Source organism: Cricetulus griseus, chromosome 2, assembly GCF_003668045.3.
Source record: "Cricetulus griseus strain 17A/GY chromosome 2, alternate assembly CriGri-PICRH-1.0, whole genome shotgun sequence".
NCBI lineage: Eukaryota > Metazoa > Chordata > Mammalia > Rodentia > Cricetidae > Cricetulus > Cricetulus griseus.
Window position 1 is genome coordinate 51,046,866 of NC_048595.1, and position 20,902 is coordinate 51,067,767.

The 20,902-nt window shown below is 38.5% G+C and overlaps 1 protein-coding gene across 1 annotated transcript in view; it reads right to left on the reverse strand.

Moving 5' to 3' along the window:
• Nucleotides 1-20,902, reverse strand: part of Patj (PATJ crumbs cell polarity complex component) — a 320,448-nt gene that overhangs the window by 257,709 nt on the left and 41,837 nt on the right. The window contains exons 9-15 of the mRNA XM_027400463.2: nucleotides 18,711-18,929; nucleotides 17,076-17,175; nucleotides 14,388-14,479; nucleotides 13,518-13,659; nucleotides 9,104-9,244; nucleotides 5,547-5,635; nucleotides 3,530-3,586 (exon numbers count right to left, since the gene is read on the reverse strand). Coding sequence (XP_027256264.1) covers nucleotides 3,530-3,586; nucleotides 5,547-5,635; nucleotides 9,104-9,244; nucleotides 13,518-13,659; nucleotides 14,388-14,479; nucleotides 17,076-17,175; nucleotides 18,711-18,929 — 840 coding nt within the window. The remainder of the gene's footprint in view (nucleotides 1-3,529; nucleotides 3,587-5,546; nucleotides 5,636-9,103; nucleotides 9,245-13,517; nucleotides 13,660-14,387; nucleotides 14,480-17,075; nucleotides 17,176-18,710; nucleotides 18,930-20,902) is intronic.

Sequence of the window (20,902 nt, forward strand, 5' to 3'; positions counted from 1 at the left end):
CAATTTTTAGAGACCTGACAGTGTGATGATGCTACTGTAGCCCCTTAAGAGCCCAGAATATCCAACACCTTAAAAATGAGTTTGCTCATTACAGAGGGAGGAGAAAATCACATTTGTGTTCACTAGCTCAGGAAATATATTCATGAGAGAATGAAGGAAATCTGCTGATCTGTCCTGTCCAAGCTAGAGAACAGGGCCTGAACTTTCTGTTTCTCATACCCAGGGTATTACTCATTCTCACTCATATTACAGTGGACAGCCAGCAGAAAGTCATAAGATGAGGCTAATGTTTTCCCTTACAGTACTGTGATCATCTTAATAGTAAACACTTGCCAAGAAAGCCATCGCTAAAAGTGCAGTGTCCTCAGATGCGGGAAAACCACGCTGGTGTCATGATTTACAGCTTCCTAGAATTAGAGTAGCTAATGTTCAAGCCACTGCAAAGAGCTTCTACCTCACAGGAAAACCTTATCTATTATCACAAGCTGTCACATGTAAAGATCTTGAATCTTCAAGGTTGGCTATAAGGAGGTAACCACCTAAAGAAAGCCATAGACTGGCAACACTTGCTTATAGCCTTGAAACCTGATCTTCCTGATGAAACTGCTGGCAGGTAGAAGAATCTGGACCCCTGATCACCACACACCCCTGTCTCAAACCTTCCACCTCGGTCCCCTAGTATCTTGGACAAAGTTCACACCTACTACCGTGCATTCCTCATAAACCTCAGTTAACGATTTTTCCATTGCTAAGCTGGACGCAGATTTATCAAAACAAATTTTGTTCCTCCCACGTGCTAGTCCTTTGCCACAACAGGGCTGGTGTTCAGTCCCCAGCCTGCCACATTCTTCTTTTCAATACTGAGTTCAGGGGCAGTCCCTGACTCCCTGTCTGCAAAGTGGCCTTTTCTAAATTGGATCATGTGGAGGAGAAAACTGAATAGGTATCACTGAAGAGAATAATAATGGATACTAACTAGAGGACAAGGAAGTTCCACTGTACTAGGGTAACTAGAGTATATAATATATGACACACTTTTAAAAAAGCCACTGGAGGGACTGGAGAGATGTCCCTTACTGCTCTTGCAGAGGATTGGGGTCCAGTTCCCACCACCCACATGGTTGATGACAACCACCTGTCTCAGGGGGATCAACACCCTCTTCTAGTCTATACAGGCTTTTGAAAGATTGTATTCTAAAATTTCTGGATGCATGCACCTAAAGAAGAAAACCATCAATTATCACTGAGCTGCACTAACAAAGGCATATGTTAAATTTATTTACATTCCACCCCCGGTACCCTATGTCTTAGTATTCATATTATGCTGCAAGGAAAATTAGGATGGTTAGTTCATGTCCCAAATTATCTGCTAAAATATCATCACCTAAACCCAGAATGTGCCTGCATGAAATCTGGGCTACTTAGGAAACAGAATCAGGAAAACACAGAATTCCACACCAGCCACAGCAACACAGCAGGAACTCATCACAGTCATGACAACTTGGGGTGTGTAAGGGATGACAGCTCTGAAATGTCACTGTCTTTAAGAAATCTTTCCTGTCTAAAGTTGCTACCATTTTCTCTCCTGGATTCCCAACCTAGTTTCCCTGCCTAATGGTCTCAAGTCACAAGTTATCGTTAGTAAATGACTAATTTTTGTTGTCGTTGTTTCTTCCACTAATAGGGCAATGTAAGGATCATTTTCTGATTTGTTCTCTTCTAGAACTGCAGTGTACTCGGTAGCACATGGCAGAGAAAATGTCAACACCTGATGAATGAAGTAAAGCTGATGCATGGGTAGCATTTAGAACGGTTCTCAAGGGCTCTCTTTTTATACCAGTCACTGGACACAGTTCTCCATGGCACAGAGGCTGAGCAGGAAAGAAGGGAAAGTTAGGTGGTAGCAGGGACCTAGTGAATAGGTCATGAGAATACCATATGCCCTTAGAATGAAATTCTTTAAGATGTATACAAAACATGCTTTGTGTCCCCTTTTGCTTGTTAGGAAGTATGATATTGGCCTAATGTTTTTCATCATGGGAACAGACAACAAAAGGAAAGTTGTGTGATGAACTGAGCCTGGTCCAAGGCATGCTTGAAAGCCAAAGAGATCTCCAAAGATTTTCAGCTATATGACAAAGGAGGCTTAATGCTAATTAGAAGAACTCTCAAAAGTAAAGTAATTATTGAATTTAGATGGGTTATTACATTTTTTATTCCCCTTCTGAATGAAATATGGTCCAACTTATTTAGATAAATTTATTAATCAACACTGCTGAGTTAGGAAGGAAAGAAATTTTCTCCACTATCAGCCCTGAGAACTCAACCCCATAAAGCAAGGGCCAGCAACACAGCTCAGCTAAAGGTGCTTGCTCACAGGCCTTGTTGACAGGAGTTCAGTCTTCAGTTCCCACAAGGTGGCAGGAGAGAACCAGATCTGGAAAGTCATCCTCTGATCTCTGCACTATGGCATGAGGTGAGAGTGTGTGTGTGTGTTCGAGCGCGTGCACACACACACAATAAAGAAAATCTAAAACAACAGCACATATGGCACACAATTATGGAAACAAAATATCACATAAGCAAAGAAAGGAACAGTAAAACTATCTAAACAGATATTTAACTTAAGAAATCCACATGAGACAGATAACTCATTGTTTCTACAGATTGACTTTCATGTGTGTGTATGCATGAATGTATGTATGAGCATACACCTCTGGGTACCCATGGAAGCCACAGGAAGGCTTCAGGTCCTCTAGAGATGCAGTTATAAGCACCAACCTGGGTGTTAGAAATAGAATTCAGGTGTTCTAGAACAACAAGTTTTCTTAAACAATGACCCAGTTCTCCAACCTCCAAAGTACTCATTTTGAACACTGCATCTAAACGCAGAGTCTAATTTGGGCTCAGTCTCTGGGTTCATGTATTTCTGAAACTCTCTGGGCAAGAAAATCTTTCCTTTTCTATTATTTATTGAGAAAACCACTTATAAGGCTTCTCTGCATTTTAATTGCCTCTGGATATCTAGAATAGAAACTACAAATTAATCTGTACAAAAAGACAGTGTGGGGGGAAAAATCTGTCTGTTACATGACTGCATGTTCTCGACAGCAATAACTCAAAAAGTTTAAGAATAACAAACCCAGAAGGTCAACCATGTCTTCTGTCCTTTAACATCCAAATATCATGCATTTCAAAGCCTAGCTCTGGTTCTGATTGTAGGAAACCTTTCCCAAAAGAATCCTTACAATACCAGAAGAGCTGACACACTCACCTGTCACCTTCATGGTGACTGTGGCAAAGTCAAACCAGGGTTTTTAACTCCTGGAAATGGCATATGGATACCATTCTTCCTGGCCTTACCTAACCACTTGTATCTTTTATAATTGAGAGCCTACCTCACCTTCTGGGAAACATGTCTGATTAAATTCTGGAGACTTTAGGTCAGGGCACTCAGTTGCTCCGTCAAGAATGTAAAGAAAGCTCATCACAACAAGAAAACCCAGCAGTATTTTAAAGCCACACTTACCTTTGAATACTTCTGTAGCTCCTCATCATCTGCAATCTGTGTGTCCAAAGTAGCTACCTACATTTACAAGGAAAATGTTTCCATATTTGTATGAGCATAATTCCTGCTTTCTGAAATATCAGCAAATGGAGCACATTGATAACTCATTTGAAAATCTCTATCCAGTATTTCTGAAATCCGTAAGTATAGCACACACTAATACATTTGCTCTTCTGTTATTCTCTACACTAATCTTTTCATCCTAAATTATGCAGAAGCTGAAGTGAAGGCAACATAATTTGACTGCTTGCCCTCCCTCTGCATGGGCTATATTTTATTAGCAACTTACAAGTTATCAGTAAAGTAGCTTTCCTTGTAAGAAATTCATTTCTACAGATGTCTACCAATAAAACTCAGACTAATATCTGAACTACACATACACATCCATCTTTTGGTACTGACAGATTGCTCAAGTTTTCATGAAGGTATAGTATGTGTATACTATATGACATCAGCTCTAAATTACTTATGATATCTAATACAAGGAAAATGCTACATAAATATGTCAAGTACATTGTTCAGAACAATGATGTGAAAGCAAAAGTTTGTACCTGTTCAGTTCTGATGAAAATTTCCCCCAAAGGTGTTTAAACTACAGTAACAATGTGGAATCTACAAACATGGAGCCAAATAGGAAGGTCTAACTAAAGCAACTTTAAACTCGATGGTCCTCCAAATTTTAATATAGATCCGACTATCTCTCTCCTGTTTGTAGCCTTGATTTCACCATTTGATGTACAAAAATCTGATATATAGAGAATAAAACTTTGACACATACACACTTCCATCACAGGCCTTTATTCTCCAATAGGGCTGTTAGTGAATAGCACAAAGCCCTGAGTTTAAGCTATCATAAATCAGGCATGATAGTTCATGTCTGTAATCTCTCAACTGAGGAAAATACAAGAAGGAAGTCCACAAGTTCCAGGTCATTCTTAGCTACATAGCAAGCTTAAGAGTAGCTAAGAATGACCTGGAACTTGTGGTCTTCCTTCTTTTACCTCCTCAGTTGAGGGATTCACTCTCTGATCATACATACATATGAGAATTTGTGACTTTCTAGGTAGCAGCCCAGTGACAATACTCTATGAACCAGAGACCCCAAAGTTATAAGAACTAATGTGCAGGCCCAAAATGAACAAGAACGTGACTATGTAACTCATCTTAATGACATTAAGGCTGCTCTGATGACAGTGACCAGAGATTCAAAACACAAAATTAAGTGTTCAGCATTAATGACAGCCAGATATTAATAGCCATATACACAAGAATATGTCAGGGCTACATAACAAGACCTTGTCTCAAAAAAGGAAATTTGAAAGACAACAGATATCTTATTGCCATGTTTGATGAACACCGATGAGATTTTTCTAATGCAGCTTTCTCCTTTCATGTGGCTTCACTGGGGAAATGTAACCAATCCTTTACTGGCCAAATCTAATAACAGGTGAAAGGAAGCCTAATGGCCTGCTGGCACCATAAACTCATACCTCACCTAAATTACTTCCTGTTCTTCTAAATACATTTCATAATCATTCTTTCATTTTTCTCATAAAACTGTAAGATTCTTTGTGAAACATAGGACTAATATCCACAGCCCTTTCAGTGTACAATAAAACAAACAGATCATAAAAGCAATCATAAAGTTGCCAGCCATTTTAAGCAGCTGATTCAAGTTATAAATTTAAAGGCAAGCTTTCACCCTGCTAATAATGTTCTGCTGCCTATTGTTGACCTAACCGGCTTCAACATGAACTGAGTGTCTGTTAATTGTAACTGAAGTTTGTGTATGGTCCTTAATTGTTCTTATAGGTTAAAATGATTTAAAAATTGATTGATTGCTCTAATAGAAAAGAAAGACAGGAAGAAAACAATTGAAGCAGCCTGTCTTCTTTGACTCTCTCATGTCATTTTAAATTATAGTGTTAGAAGTGTAAGGTGAAATAAAGTTTTCTATTAAAATATTTTTTTAACATACCATTACTTCATAATCTGGGCCCAGTAGGTTTTCCCATCGGGATTTCAGCTCATTTTCTGGAGAGCCTGGGACTTTCTCTGGATGTACATCTATAAGAAAAAGAACATCGAAGCTGCTGTGAGCCAAACATACTTAATTAACAAATTCTTTAGTAACAGCTCAGCTCAGTAGGAAAAGGAGAAATGAGTAAAAGGAAAATGTATTAATTTAAATCTAACTGGTAATGTAAATCAAAGTGACTTATGAGAATAATACAAAATGTAAAACGACCTGTGACAAACTTGTGAAGGGGCTTTTTTCAGGAATACTTTAAAGGAAGGAGGAAGTGACAAATTACAATGGAAATTTGAATATATAGTTTCCATGTAGTGATCCTACATATCTTGCTTCGTTTTATTTGTAGGTCTTATACAGATTTGATTTAAATGTTAATCTTTTCAAAGTAGTACCATTCCACCTCTCCACTGGGAACATAAATGCATATGGAGCTAGCACTGTAATCAACAAGAATCAGTGACACAACATAGCCAGGCATCCACACACTTAGATGGAAAGAAAAGCTGTCTGGCTAAAACTTGAGTTTCATCAGATAGAAACTTTAATTTTACAGCAATCTTTTGTTGCTGCTTCACTATTAGAATATTTGTAGCTTTTCAATGCTCTTCATTTAATGGTGCCATTATCGCACAGGTGAGATTGTTTTAAAAGCAGAGACATATTTGAAGTGTCAGGCCTACCCTCAGAATCTTCCCCAGCCTCTCAAGAGTATTGAGCAGTCTGAAGAATACCTAACAGATAAAAGTCAAAGTACTAAACTATTATTTGCACTTACATCCATACTAATAGCAGAGGATAAAAAGGTTCCACGTTTTTTAAGTCCCTCATTTCTTCTGTAAGATTGGACATGTCACAGAACACTTATCACAAGTGACATAACCATCTGCCAACCGTCAAATGTAACACGCAGCATCAGCTCTTTTCATCTACAGAGCAGCTCTCTTCGGCTGCACAGAACGCTTAATTACATACTACAAATCATTAAGTTAAATCGGCTAACTCCAGAATCAGGGACTAAGACTAATGAACACTAAAGAACTTAAATTACTCCATTTACAAAAGAACATCCAGGAAATAACTATATTAACTGATTTGCCAGATTACATTTAGGGGCAGCTAATCAAAGATCCTATTAAAACAAGTATCAAAATCGTTTGGGTGGCATGAGCTCCTGGGAATATTTCCTTAAGAAATTGAGTTCTTACAATTTCTTTCCCTTCTTCTTTTTTTAAATTTATTTGTGTGGGGTAGGGGCAGGAGGGAGAATTCACAAGCTGCAGTACAGATGTGGACATCAGAGAACAACTTGTATAGAGCTGGCTTTCTCCTTCCACCTTATGTGGGTTCTGGGAGTCGACCTTGGGTTTTCAGGCTTATGCAAAGACCTTTAGCCACTGAACCACTTTTCCATCCCCTTTCCCAAATGCTTTAAAAGTTTCAATAATTTGCCTGTTCATTGTCTTCCAGGTGCAGTTTCCTATTTACTATAAGAATATGAACAAAATCTACAATGTGTTCAGAGAACTCTAAGTTTACAAACATGGTAATCAAATGACCCAAAGTTCACCCAAGTAAAAGAAGATGCTGAATATTCAGTTCCCTTGGGGTTGTTTTTGCCTTTCAGGTACACAATGAAAGCACACACAGCTATGTGTTTTAAAGCACAGCTCAGAGGACTAAGGGCCAGAGGAAGGTCATTAACATACTTGCAGCAGCAGCAGCAGCAACAAAAAAGCTGCACAAAGAATCAAACAATAGAGTAAAACAACCATACTACAGATGAGACATACTACAGATGCTGACGTTGCAGCAGCCAGTAGAGGCAGGCATATTGGCAAACTGAAACTAGACCTGTGCATGAAGGAAAAAGTACAGTGAAATTTATTTTTAAAACATGAGCACAATGCTCGGTGTGGTGGTATACACCTTTAGCCCCAACACTTAGAAGGCAGCTGCAGGCAGATCTCTGTGGGGTTGAAGCCAGCTTGTGGTCTGCATAGCAAATTCCATGCTGCCGGGGCTACATAGTGAGATCCTATCTCAAGATAAAAAAATAAATAAAAACTTTAAAAAATTAAAAATAACAACAAAAAGGCATGGGTACAGCATAGGGAAGTGGAGACAGAAGCACTGTGAGTTCTAGGCTAGCCTGAGCTATGCAGTAATATCTTTTCTCAAAAACAAAGAAAATAATGACAATGAAACACCATATTTCTAAAACTATTTCTAATTTCAGGTTATTTGATTTTACCTAGTTCTTTGAAATTCATCTGAGATCAACTAAATTAAAATAGTGACAATTAATTGCACTCTAGTTAGATCCAAAAGGGGATGGGGGTGGCTCCTAAAACCTTTATCTTGAGTGAGACATTATTAATACTTTCCTTTGGGTTTCCTTTCCTAACATTAAAAAAAGCCAAAAGCCAGCTTCTCTGCAACACGGATGGCAGTAAATCTTTTAGGAAGTTTCACTTAGCTGGCAAAGCTTTCCTGTAGAAGTGTCAAAGTACAATGCAAAAGGTCAAAGTTGGAAACAATTCAAAAAATGTAAAATATATGGCAGCCTGTCATTTGATGCAACATATAAAAAATTCATGTCAACTTTTATAAAGAAGAAACACTTCTACATATAAACAGGTAGCTACAATATTTCAATATAAATACAACTGTAACACAAATAAGAATACATAGTAATTAAAATACGTAATTATTGCATCCTAATAAACATGCACGTGAAATATAAACAAAGATCAATCAAAAATACACTTGGTACTCTACTGCCAAGTGTGTTAGTAGTCAAAACACCCCATTTTATTAAGATGTAGGGGGTTTGTGAGGTTGGTGGTAGTACTAGGGGTTGAACTTAGGGTCCTCATACATGCATTCTACCATGGTGGTACATCCCTAGCAAAATATCTCTAAGATGTCTCTACACATGAGCTTCTATCAGATAGAAACTGCTTTTATACAGGTCTTTACTTGCTACCTGGTTATTAGGATATTTGTTGATGGGGGAGGTCCTTCTGTATGCTGTGAATATATGTTTCTCTTATTGATTGATGAATAGAACTATTTCGGCCAATGGACAGGCAGGAAGTATAGCAGGGCTACCAGAATGCTGGGAAGAGAAACACAGAGTCTCCAGAGAGATACCATGTAGCCACTGAGGGAGTAATATGCCAGAGCATTATGGGTAAGCCACAGCCTCATGGCAATACATAGTTTAATAACAATGGGTTAATAATTAAGAGAGAGCTAGCCAATAAGAAGCCTGAGCCATTGGCAAAACAGTTTATAACTAATATAAGCCTCTGTGTGTTTATTTGGGACTCAACAGCTGTGGGAACAGGCAGGACAGAAACCCTGTCTACGATTTGTAGCTTTACAAAGCTCTTGGTGTAATACTGATTCTGCAGATGCCACACCATATTAACTATAGAGAAGAAATGTTTAACAAACTAAAAGGCTGAAGTACTCCAAAGAAAAGGCTTTGGGCCTACCTGGTTTTTCTAAGGCTTGTACGTTGTCCTGTTTTAGAATATCCAGTCTTTCTCCAATTTCCTCTGCTTCAGTACCCAAATTCATTTCTGTTTTCTGGGATTCTGTTAGGGCAGGTACTTTAGGTAGTTCTACAACAGTTCCTAAAATGAGAATTGCTGATTTGAATCACTAGTCCAGTGGGGGAAATTGGGTGGCACATTCAAATGAACTTAAAGTTTCACTCCCATTCACCTTTCCCAGGGCCTCACTGCAGGTGATTCTTTTAATACTAAAGTTGTCTGTGAGGTAACTAATTAACTCAAAACATAGTTTGATAGTGTTCAAAGAATGAGGAAGTATAGAAAATGAAAGTGAAAAAAAAGGTTAAGTCCAAAACGAGAAAACAGGGATTTCTTTTTTTTTTTTTTTTTTCTTTTTTGTTTGGTAATATAGCTCTAAGGGAAAAAAAAAAGAAAAGAAACCAACGAGAAGGCTGTATTCTCTTGCTGCTGTAGACAGGAACTGAGCAACAAATGCAAATAGGCTGGACCAACCATCAAGTACATGTGGAAAGCCAAACAGGCAACCTCAGCGACAAGGGGTGCAAGAACCCCCCTGATGCAGATGGCTCTCCTCACTTCCCTCAGATGAGACATGAGACAAAGTTAAAGTTACCAGCAAGTCATTAAACAGAAAAGTAAAACAAGTGACACTTTAAAGGGTTTCACTTTATTAAAAATAATTCCCCATCATTTAAAAAAATTTAATGTATTTTTTAAATGGATATGAGCATTTTGCTTTCATGTGCATATATTCATCAAGTGTGGGCCTGGTAACTGCAGGACAGAGAGTGTGTCAGATCCCTTTGCACCAGAGTTACAGTCATGAGCCTTCATGTGTGCTGCACACTGAATCTGGGCCCTCTGCAAGAGCAGCAAGTATTCTTAACCACTGAGCCATGGCTCCAGCTATTTATAAAAGAATTTTTATTAAAAGTATGAGGCTACAAAGAAAAAATCAAAATTCAGGTTGTGGTATTTCAGTGTCTAATAGATGAATCCCTTCAGAAAAAAAAGAAAAAAAAAAAAAAAAACCATAGAGCAGGGATGAGGGACTTCTATATTCAGAAACCATAGTCACCACACATGGAATACATGATTTAGGAAGCACTTTAAGGGAGCAGTCAGAAGGAGTAGAATAAGAAAATACAAAAGACATTTTAGGGTAACTGAGAAATGTGTCTGTCTGTCTGATGATGTGCAAATATGTGTGTATGTTGGCGTGCATGCACACAGAGAACTGAGGAGGGCTTCAAGTGTTCACTCATCACTCTCCACCTTATTCTTTTGAGATGGGATCTCTCTGAACCTGGAGCTAGTCGGCAGTCAGCAAACCCCAGAAATCCTCCTGTTTCCACCCCTCACAATGCTGGGTTTACAGGACCATGTATAGCCATGCTCAGGTTTTTAAATAGATTCTGGGCATTTAAATTCAGGTCTTCATGCTTATATAGCAAGCATTCTTACCCTTTTATGTGGTGATATGATTATGATCTAACAATACCACTGAAGATCAGAATGCAAAGCTAGCTAGAAACTGGGCAGTGGTGGCACACACTTTTAATCCCAGAACTCAAGAGACAGAGGCAGATGGATCTCTGTGAATTCAAGGCCACCCTGGGCTACATGAAAGTAAATCAGTCTAAAAGATAAACATAGCTCTTGCCTTTAATCCCAGCATTAGAGACATATATAGGAAGAAGCAAAGGGTCTCATGTAAGATTCAGTTTCCAGTCACAGGGAAGACAGGATCTCCATTTCAGCCTTGGTAGAGGTAAGAGCTACTGGCTGGCTGCTTTGCTTTTCTGATCTTCAGCTTGAACCCTAATATCTGTCTCTGGGTTTTTATTATTCATGCTACACTTTAACCCACAGAGCGATCTCCCTGGCACTACCAAATGAGAAATTGCGTATGTACAAAGTATTTGACATTAGATATTACTATTACTTCTCTTTGTTGTGACAACAGAATTACTGTTTAAGGAAATAACCATATTTTCATGATGCCTACACCACTCACTTTAAAATGATTCAGAAGAAATACGGGGAGACTCTCAGATATAAGTGGAAGGTGACTGGGTGTTTGTTCTATTCTGTTTGTTATTCTATATGCTTGAAATGTTTTAACAACAAAGAGCTCAGACATACAACCAACTAACCTCCTATGATTATAAATGAAACTTTAAAACCACTCGCGTAGTATTTTTTAGACTATTAATCAACTGATGCCATAAATGCATAGATAGTACTAGAAAAAGAAATGTCAATCATTAATTGAAACATGACTTATTTATAATAACCAAGACAAGGAAACAGCTCCAGTGAACACTTAGCATAGATACATAAATAAAATGTATATATACAAAAATAATAAACTATTGATTCTTTAAGAAGGAAATCTAATCAATTGTTAGAGCCTGGAGGATACTATGTGAAGTAAAATTAGCTCAGTAGAGAAGGACAAATACTGCATATGGCTCTACCCATTTGAATTTTCTGCAGAGTCAAACTCAAAGAAACAGTAAAATGGCAGCTGCCAAAGAGGGGAGACTGCAGTTAATGAAGTTTCCATCACAGAAGACGGGGAAGTTCCATGGCTAGGCTAGTCAATAATGTGCACAGAGTTAACAACAAAGAATCTTTTTTATTTTCAAGACAGCGTCTCACTATGTAGCCCGTGCTGGTCTAGAACTTGCTCTGTTAGACCAGGCTGGCCTTGAACTCATAGCAATCCACCTGCCTTTCTAAGAGTTGAGACAGAAGGTGTGGTCCCCACACCCAGTGGGAAGGTGAATGATTGAGTGTCAAGTTGATGGGATTTAGAACTAATTAGAAAGGAATTGCTGGTCATTCCTGTGACAGATCATCTAGATTAGGGTGACTGAGGGTGACCCCATGCCATCGGATGAGATCCTGAACTGAAGAAAAGGGAAAAGTGAGTCAAACACTGGCACTCCCCACCCTCTGTTTCCTGACTGAAGATGCCCTGTCACTAGCTAGTGTCTCACTCCTGTGACCATACCTTCCCAGTAAGCCCGAACTAACCCTTCCTTCCTTTCGTAAATTGTTTCTTGGTAAGTATTTGGTCATGGCAATGAGGAAAGCAACTCATATAATATTTTTTTTCCTTTTAGATTTATTTATTTATTTATTTGTTTGTTTGTTTGTTTGTTTAATCTGTATGTGTATTTTGACCATGTGCATGCCTGGTGCCTGGAGAGATCAGAAAAGAACATTTTGATCCCTTGGAACTTAATTTTACTCACTTGGTTTTGTTTGTTTGAGGTGTTCTTTGTTGTTGTTGTTGTTGTTTTTAGACAAGGCCTCACTATTTAACCCTTACTGGTCTGGAACTTAGTATGTAGATCAGGGAGATCAGGGTGGACTTGAACGCACAGAGATTTGCCTGTCTCTATTTCCTAAGTATTCGGAAACTGGAGTTAATAACAGTTCCTTTCTTTAAATGCCAATCAGAGGAGCTGAAAAGATGCTCGGTACTTTAGAGCACTGACTGCTCATCCCGAGCACCCACATGACAGCTAAAAATGGTCTATAACTCCACTGCCAAGGGATCAGATGCTCTTCTGGCCTCCATAGGCACCAGGAACATGTGTGGTGCATAGACATGCATGCAAACAAATACTCATACAGAGTAATAGACTAATTTTTAAATTATAAAATGCCAGTAAGAGCTCCTGAGGAATACAGTCATGTACCATGAGAACTTTAAAAATACAGCACAATGTGATTGTATGTCACAAAGACCCAGATATTGGCCAACAAGATGGCTCACCCAGCAAAAGGACTTGCTGTCAAGGCATATAACCTTAGTTCAGTCTCCAGAACCCACATCATAGAGAGATAAAACTGTCTCCCAAAAGATGTGCTCTGGTATCCAAAAAATTGTGTATTTTTCCACAATGAAGACTTGCTATTTTATAACCTTATTAACAAATTATATTATTTTTAATAAAAATGTTCTTGATAAAAATTTCTATTTTTTTTTTTCACCATACTCAAAAAGGAAAATGAAGAGATAACTAGAGTAAAACACATTATAAAAGCAATCTGGGATCTGAAGCTTGAGAAATGTCAGGGTATAAGTGAATGAAGGCTTCTGGATCAAAACAGTGACTTCTGTCTCCATTTGGAGTCACTCTGGGCTCACTCAGTCACTGCTTGCATCCTGTCATTTGGGCTGATGCACTGCAACAGGCCAGGGAAATGACTCTGCAAAGGAGACGAGATGACTCATGTCTCCATTACTATATCACACAGGATAAGGGATAACTCCTACTCAACTTCCCAGACCATACCTTTGCCATTCCTCCAAACTCAACTCCATGGAGAAGAAAGGGATGGGAACACTAATTACCTCTGCCTGAAGGCTGTTCAAATGGAGAATCAGATGAAGATGTTTTCCTTCGAACTAGGGTTAGGTGCACCACCTGCCCTGCATTTCGTAATACTTCAACAACATCCTGGTTGGCAAAACCCTGAATATTCACACCGTCCACCTATGACATCAAGAGACAGAACAGAGTTCCAAGTAAACTATCACCATCTGTATTTTGGTTTTTGAAAGAAGGTCTCACTATGTAGTGAAGAGAGACCAGCGCAGTACACAGCCCAAGCTGGCCTCAGATTCAGTGTTTCTCTTGCCTCAACCGCCTCAAGTGCTGGGACTAGAGGCATTTGAGTCATCATGCCTATCAACTACTCCCATTAATTTGGCAGTGTTGAATAAAATAGGGTCATTTTACTCCCCAAATACTGCATATTAGACCAGAAAGTCTTTTGTTTGTTTGTTTTGTTTTTTTGGTTTGGTTTGTTTTTCGAGACAGGGTTTCTCTGTGTAGCTTTGAAGCCTATCCTGGCACTCACTCTAGAGACCAGGCTGGCCTCGAACTCACAGAGATCCGCCTGCCTCTGCCTCCCGAGTGCTGGGATGAAAGGCGTGCACCACCAACGCCCGGCTGGCAGCACACCCCTTTAATCACAGCACTTAAGAGGCAGAGGCAGAAGGATCTCTAAATTCAAGGACAGCCTGATTTACAAACTGAACTCTAGGCCAGCCAGGGTTATATAGTAAGGAACTGCCTCAAAAAACAAACAACAAAAAACCCTAAAGATAATATAAAACAAAAATTACAAAATTAAACTAAGCCATCTTCTCCTACGTATGACAGAAAGAACAACCTTTCTCCATCTTGATTCAATTGTACAAAAGAAAGCCATTACTTACAGCTACTATTTTGTCATTCACTTGAATTTGGCCATTGTGGTACGCAGCACTGCCTGGTATTATACTTTTCACATAAATCCCCGAAGCTTCTCCTGAAAGTGTATAGACGTACAGAAAAAAGGAAGAAAGCTAAAATTAGGACCTGATTGCAAAATTCTTATCAAGAGGCTAATTAGCTAAAGAGGCTGACTAGAGATTTCATAAATACTATTTTGAACACATGCAGGATAATTGATGGATTATTTCAAACTGTCACCATCACAAGTGACTTGAATTCAAAATGATTTGACTGATGACTACCCTTCTGGAAAAATAATCAGTAATGGAACCTTGATGAATGCATTTCTCTCTAAGCTGTGACTCTGGAGGGCCAGGATGAACCCTCGTCTATCGCAACTTGACCTGCTGACTCAGCACAAACTCTCATCATTTTTCACTTAGCATCAAGACAAGGGTCACACGTATTCCTGCTGATATTTAGTTGAGAGCTCATGTGTGCCATCCAGATACAAAAAAGAGCACATGCGGTCTTTTTAAAAAGCTAGAATGGGGGCTAGCAAGATAGCCTGGCAATCTGAGTTCAATCCCAGGAACACACACAGAGTGGAAATGATCAACTCCACAAAGTGGCCCTCTGACCTCTACATGGACAAGCATACACATCTCTTTATGAATATAATAATATTTTTTAAAAACAGAATGAGCTCAGCAGCATGAAATAATCCTTATACTGTAAAATTAAGTATTTAACCACAAATAGCTATAAAAAATGATAGCCATATAAAAAGTACATTCCCAAGAAAAAGAACTACAAGGGAAATTGAGAAATTGAAAAACAGTAAGTTTCCACTGTCAGCATAATTATAAATAAACTTCACTGAATCATATCCCAGGTCTTCCATATCAGGAAAAATAATTTATTTTTCAATATCATCTTCCACATTATTCCTTCTACAAGGTCTGACACCCAGACTGACACTGCACCAAATGCCAAGAGCTTTCCTGACACTACACGTTTGCTTCTTCCCTATCTAATCCTCCTTCCTCAGTACCACAAAGGCTTCTTTCTCATTTCTCTCAACTTGGATCTCTCATCTGCCATGCTAAAACAGTTGCTTGCCTCTCTACTAAAATGGTATTTCCAGTTACCTTCAAACATTTAAAGGGTTTTACACTTTAATTACACATCCTGGACAGACTTTTTTGCTTGTTTTGGTTTCTAAGATGACGTTTTTCTGTGTTGTCCAGGCTGGCCTCAAACTTGTAAGCTCAAGTGACCCTTCCAACTCAGCTGCTGAAGTGACTGAGATTACAGGAACATGCCATCATGCCTATTCAAACTCCAGCACAAAATAAAACAACCAAAAATAAAGGAAGTAAAGTGCCAGCTATTTCTATACATGTCTTTAAAAGCTGTTGACATTTCAAATGTCTCATTTTTTGACTCACTCATGCTCTCAAAACCACCCAAGCCTACACATTTTGAGAGTAAATAAGTAAAAAGATTCTTTTCTGTATTCAGCAACACAAAACCACCCAATTGTCTCTCATTCATGAGTCTCTGCTGAGGCACCGAGGTGTAAGTTTAGGAACTCAACCACAACTCAACTCTAACATGATATAAGATAGTGAGCCAGGCATTGGTGGTGCACGCCTTTAATCCCAGCACTCAGGAGGCAGAGACAGGCGGATCTCTGTGAGTTTGAGGCCTACCTGGTCGACAGAGCTACACAAAAAAACCCTGTCTCAAAAAAAAAAATATATATCATATATATATATATGAGAATGATAGTGATAATAACTCAGTATGTTTTCTGTAACATTATTTTTTAAACCCATACTTAACTTTTAAGGGACTTATTTAAATTCTGAACCTAAAAGGGTGGCACGTAGAAGAATCAGAAGTTTTGAAATTAGGTATTTCATTAGGCTGAAATAGCACAAAGTGGTCTGACATGAATTTCATTCAGGCCTGTGAATACATTAGCACTCTTAATCTCTCCACCTGCTCCAAAGCATGATGACAATTTTTTTAAGCAATTAATTTTCTACACTTACTATTTTTCAGAAAAACTAAAATACTTCATAACTAAATTTTCATGTAACTATCAACTATTTCTAAAAGGTTTATTTTTACTTAACCTAGTAATTCTTTAATAAACAAGGGAAAACTAACAGTGAAAGTCACTGCTATCTTTCAGGTAACATCTGAAAAACATTTTATTCATATACTTGAATCATGTATTCTCACAATGCACTCCCCTTATATGAAAGAAAAAAATAGTTTTAATGAAATACTTTTCTATCTTATTTTTCCATGATTAAACACAAATATATTTTGGGCATTCACAATATACAACATATGCAGTTATCAATTTACTTTATTCCAGACATAATACTGTATAATATATTAACAGTCACACAATATTCAAAACAGAATTATTTTAGAAGCAAAGGAAAGTTACAAAATGGACTGTACATTACATTCCTTTGTTACTAACTATAAAGCCAGCTGTTAAACTACTGAGGCAAAATGTGATTCTAATCACTGAAAATTAACTGCTTGCTATTATACAGTTTTATTGTTTGAGTTTTAAATTAAAGTCTGTGGGTACTTAATTTTATTATCTAGAAACCTTAACATCCTTTATAATTATCCAAAATATGAAATAGAAATGATTCATTTACCTGGATGAGCTGTTCCAACATAGCCAACAATTCTAATCCCAAGACTCTGTCCATCTTTTTTAACAAGTTCAACATTGTAAGTTTCAAAAGGAGAACAGTCCTGCAGGCAAATAAGATATTTAGTTGATAACTGTTTACAAAGTCAATCTATGCACCCAGTTTGGCGAGTGTTTTCTGTGACAAACTAAATTTTAGGATGGTCCCCATGATTTCCCATCCCTGGACCTGGCCCTGTGCTTGTAAAATCAGATGGCAAAGGGGAGATCATTCAAGTGGGCCTAATATAATCAAAGTCTGTCCCTAACAGAGTTTTCTCCTGCTGGTAATAGAAAGGGCAAAGAAATAGATTTAAAACATACAAGATGAGCTTGTGGTTTGAAGTTGGAGCAGTCATACAAGAAAGATGGGAACAAGGGGACCTCTGGGCTTAAAAGATGTTGTGGCTGGAGGCCAACAAAGAAAAGGCCCTGAAAGAGCTCATGAGCCCAGTATGTCAAGAACAGAGCCCAGATGAACCAATACCTTCACTTACCCTTATAAGAATCTAGGCAGAAAACCCAGCCAAGCCCACTCTGAATTCTGACCTATAGAACTACAAACTAACCAAAGGTTTTCTCTTCAGCTGCTAAATATGTAACAACTTATAACATTATAAAATTAATAAAGTCATTTAGAAAAACCCCAGGCTATATTTTCTGAAAGAATCACAAGCCTAACAAAAAACTTAGAAGCCAAGGGGAAGTTAGCTGTTGCATATGTTTTAAAACTGGCTCTAAAACTTTAATACATATCTTCTAAATATTTCTGTAAAGGGGTAAGGTATCTAAACACTGATACTGCTTTTAATTCCAAACATCAGCATAAGAAACTAACCCCACACATTACAGAACCTTGTGGACTGGATGAAAAAACTTCAGTGAGCTTGAGTAATGAAGGGAACTGAAATCAATTAGCACTACAACCTGAAGAAACTAAACAAAGTAACTACTAATATCATAGATAGAAAACTCTTGTTCATATGCTTCCCAGTAAGTGATGTCTCTGAAGATAAGTGCTAGCCTTCCACTTGTTGTAACAGAGTCTCCTTCTCTTCCTGCCTCTTCATGCTTTTATTTATGGGGAGGAGAAATAGGGAGATGGTTCAGTCAGCAAAGCACTTGCTGTGCAAGCGTGAGGAACAAAGTTCAGAACCATTGGGCCAGACATTAAAAGCCAGGCATGGTAGCACGTACCAGTGCTCTCAATACTGGGAAGGACTCGTAAGACAGGTTCCAGCGGCTTGCTGGCCACCCAGTCTGGTTGAAATAGCAAGCTTAATTTTGCGAGAGACTCTGTCTCAGAAATAAGGTAGAGAGCAATAGTGGAAAACAATGATTTCTGCTTCAAGGCATATGTGTGTGCATGTACTTGCACACATGCACATATGTATACACACACCCACACACACAACACCAAAAAGAGGAAGTAAGAGAGAGAAACAGACATGTCTAATATTCATCATGTGTTCTCATCTGCTTCAAATATGAGCACTAAAGTGTAACTTATATTAGTGTGGTCATCCAGCTGAGGGAATTTCTTATCTTGCTTTGCATCTTAGGCAGCATGTGATGTTAGAAGAATGGTTTTTATACTCACAGAACCAAGGGTCCTGTTGGCCACAGCAGGCAGGGCAACGGGTAAGGATACAGGGGTAGGAGGTGTTACTGCAATTTCACCAACAGGGTCTCTGGCCACAAGCATCCTCACTGAATTCCCACAGTTCCTTAGCACCTGGGCAACTTGTTCACTGGTCATCCCTTGCACATTTGTACCACCAATCTTCAAGATGTGGTCCCCTGTCTGTAGTCTCCCATCCTTTGATCAAAGAAAGAAAAACAAAATTATTCAGAGAAATCCATGATTTAGCTTAACTACTAAATAAAAATACATCAGACTTTCAATTCTGGCAAAATGACTGACAAAGTCACATCAAATGCTGGACAAACATAACATTTGTAATGATCTACTGAACTGGCAAAGGTTAAAGCAATTCCTTGCAGAACACAAAAAATGGAAGGGTCCAAAATGAAATAAGGAATCAGAACTCTTAAACAGGCCTCTGCTCAAGGGTTTTAATTTATGTCTAACAACTTAGAGCCAGAGTATAATGACCATGTAGGCAAGGAAGAGATCAAAAGCTGGGGACTTAAGAAAGGATGCTCAGAATGAAAGGATCCATCATGAAACTGAGGACCCCCTAAGGCCAACCTGCTAAGCGGCATAACTTGGGAAACACAAAGTTGCTAGCATGGCAAGAAGAAGCAGAAAAAGGTGAACAGTAATGAGCAGCTAGCAGGGCAGAGGAATGGGGAGTCATTCTCTTTGACTGGGGAGCAAAGTCAGCAAAGGAATGACATCATGACTGGTTAAATTTTCTAAGATCTAGCCAACTTCTATGCTTAAAATAGACTTAGGAGGAAACAATCTGAGCAGACAGCAGCTGGGAGGCAAAAACAATGACCTCACTGTGGTGTAGACAAGTTCACAGTTTCAAATTGAGAAGGGAGAGCTACATGTATTTTCCAAGCACTGCCAACAGAATGTCTGATAACTTCTACATGGGATGTCAAGGAAGGGGGGAAGGAACCAGAATCCCAACATTTTAGCCTATGCAACTAGAAGATAAACTTATCATGAACTATGCTAAAGAAGACTAAAGAGTAACAGATGAGTGGGAATAGAAATGTGTGCATCCATGTGCATACTGTATCACAGAAAAGTTTAAGATACAATTCATGAAAATATACACCAGTTAAAATTATTTACAGTGCCCTCTCTAAAACTTCTGATCCATCTGCATTTTGCCTAAGTTTGTTTCATCTGAAAACCTCAATCCTACAAAATTACCTTTAGTACTGCATATTAAAGATATCAAAATGTCAACAATGATGATCTAAGAAGTATACATGCCTACAAAGTATCTTACAGGTTAAAATAATTTGTATGGCCAGCTATGGCAGCATATTCCTATGATCTCAGCCTATGAAGGCAGGAAAACTGAGGCTATCCTGAACCATATAAAGAATTTGAAAACCGCCTAGACTACGTAAAAAGAAAGCTGGCTTGGAGGAGGAGGAGTGCATGCCTTTTAATCACAACATGTGGATCTTGGTGAGTTCAAGGCCAGCTTGGTCTACATTAAGTGGCAGGACAGCCAGAGCTACATAGTGAGACGAAGAGTAGAGGGAAGGGGAGAGGAGAAAAAGGAGAAGTAGAAGAGGAGAGCAAAGAAAAAAAAAAGAAAGAGAATTTCAGACAGCCAGACTACATAGCAAGCCCCTATTTCAAAAGAAAGAAAACCAAAAGTAAAAGAGAAAGAGGAGAGAATTAATTAATTCAATCTTGTTGGAAGAGCAATTTTAATTAAAAATGAGAAAATTTAGGTTTAAAAGGTTGGCTAGCCAAGCATAGTGGTGTGTGTCTTTAATTTTGGAATTCAGGAGGCAGAGACAGTCTGATCTCTGTGAGTTCAAGGCCAACTCTAGTCTACATAGGGAGGTACTGGCCAGTACTATACAGTGAGATACTTTCAAAAAAAGAAAGAAAATGTTGACTCATCTAACCAGGTTCAAAAGGCTAGTAAGTAGCAATCTCAAAAACGCAATCCAGAACTGGCTGTCTGAACATGATGCTAAAGGCCTGTAATCCCAGCAGATTGGAAGTAGAAGGAGACTATGGTGTTCAAGGTCACAATGGGCTACAAGGCAAGTTCTAAGTCCCTGGCTTGCATAAGACTTTAAAAAAACAAAATTTCAATACAAGCTGTCCACTGATGTACAGCAGGTCGC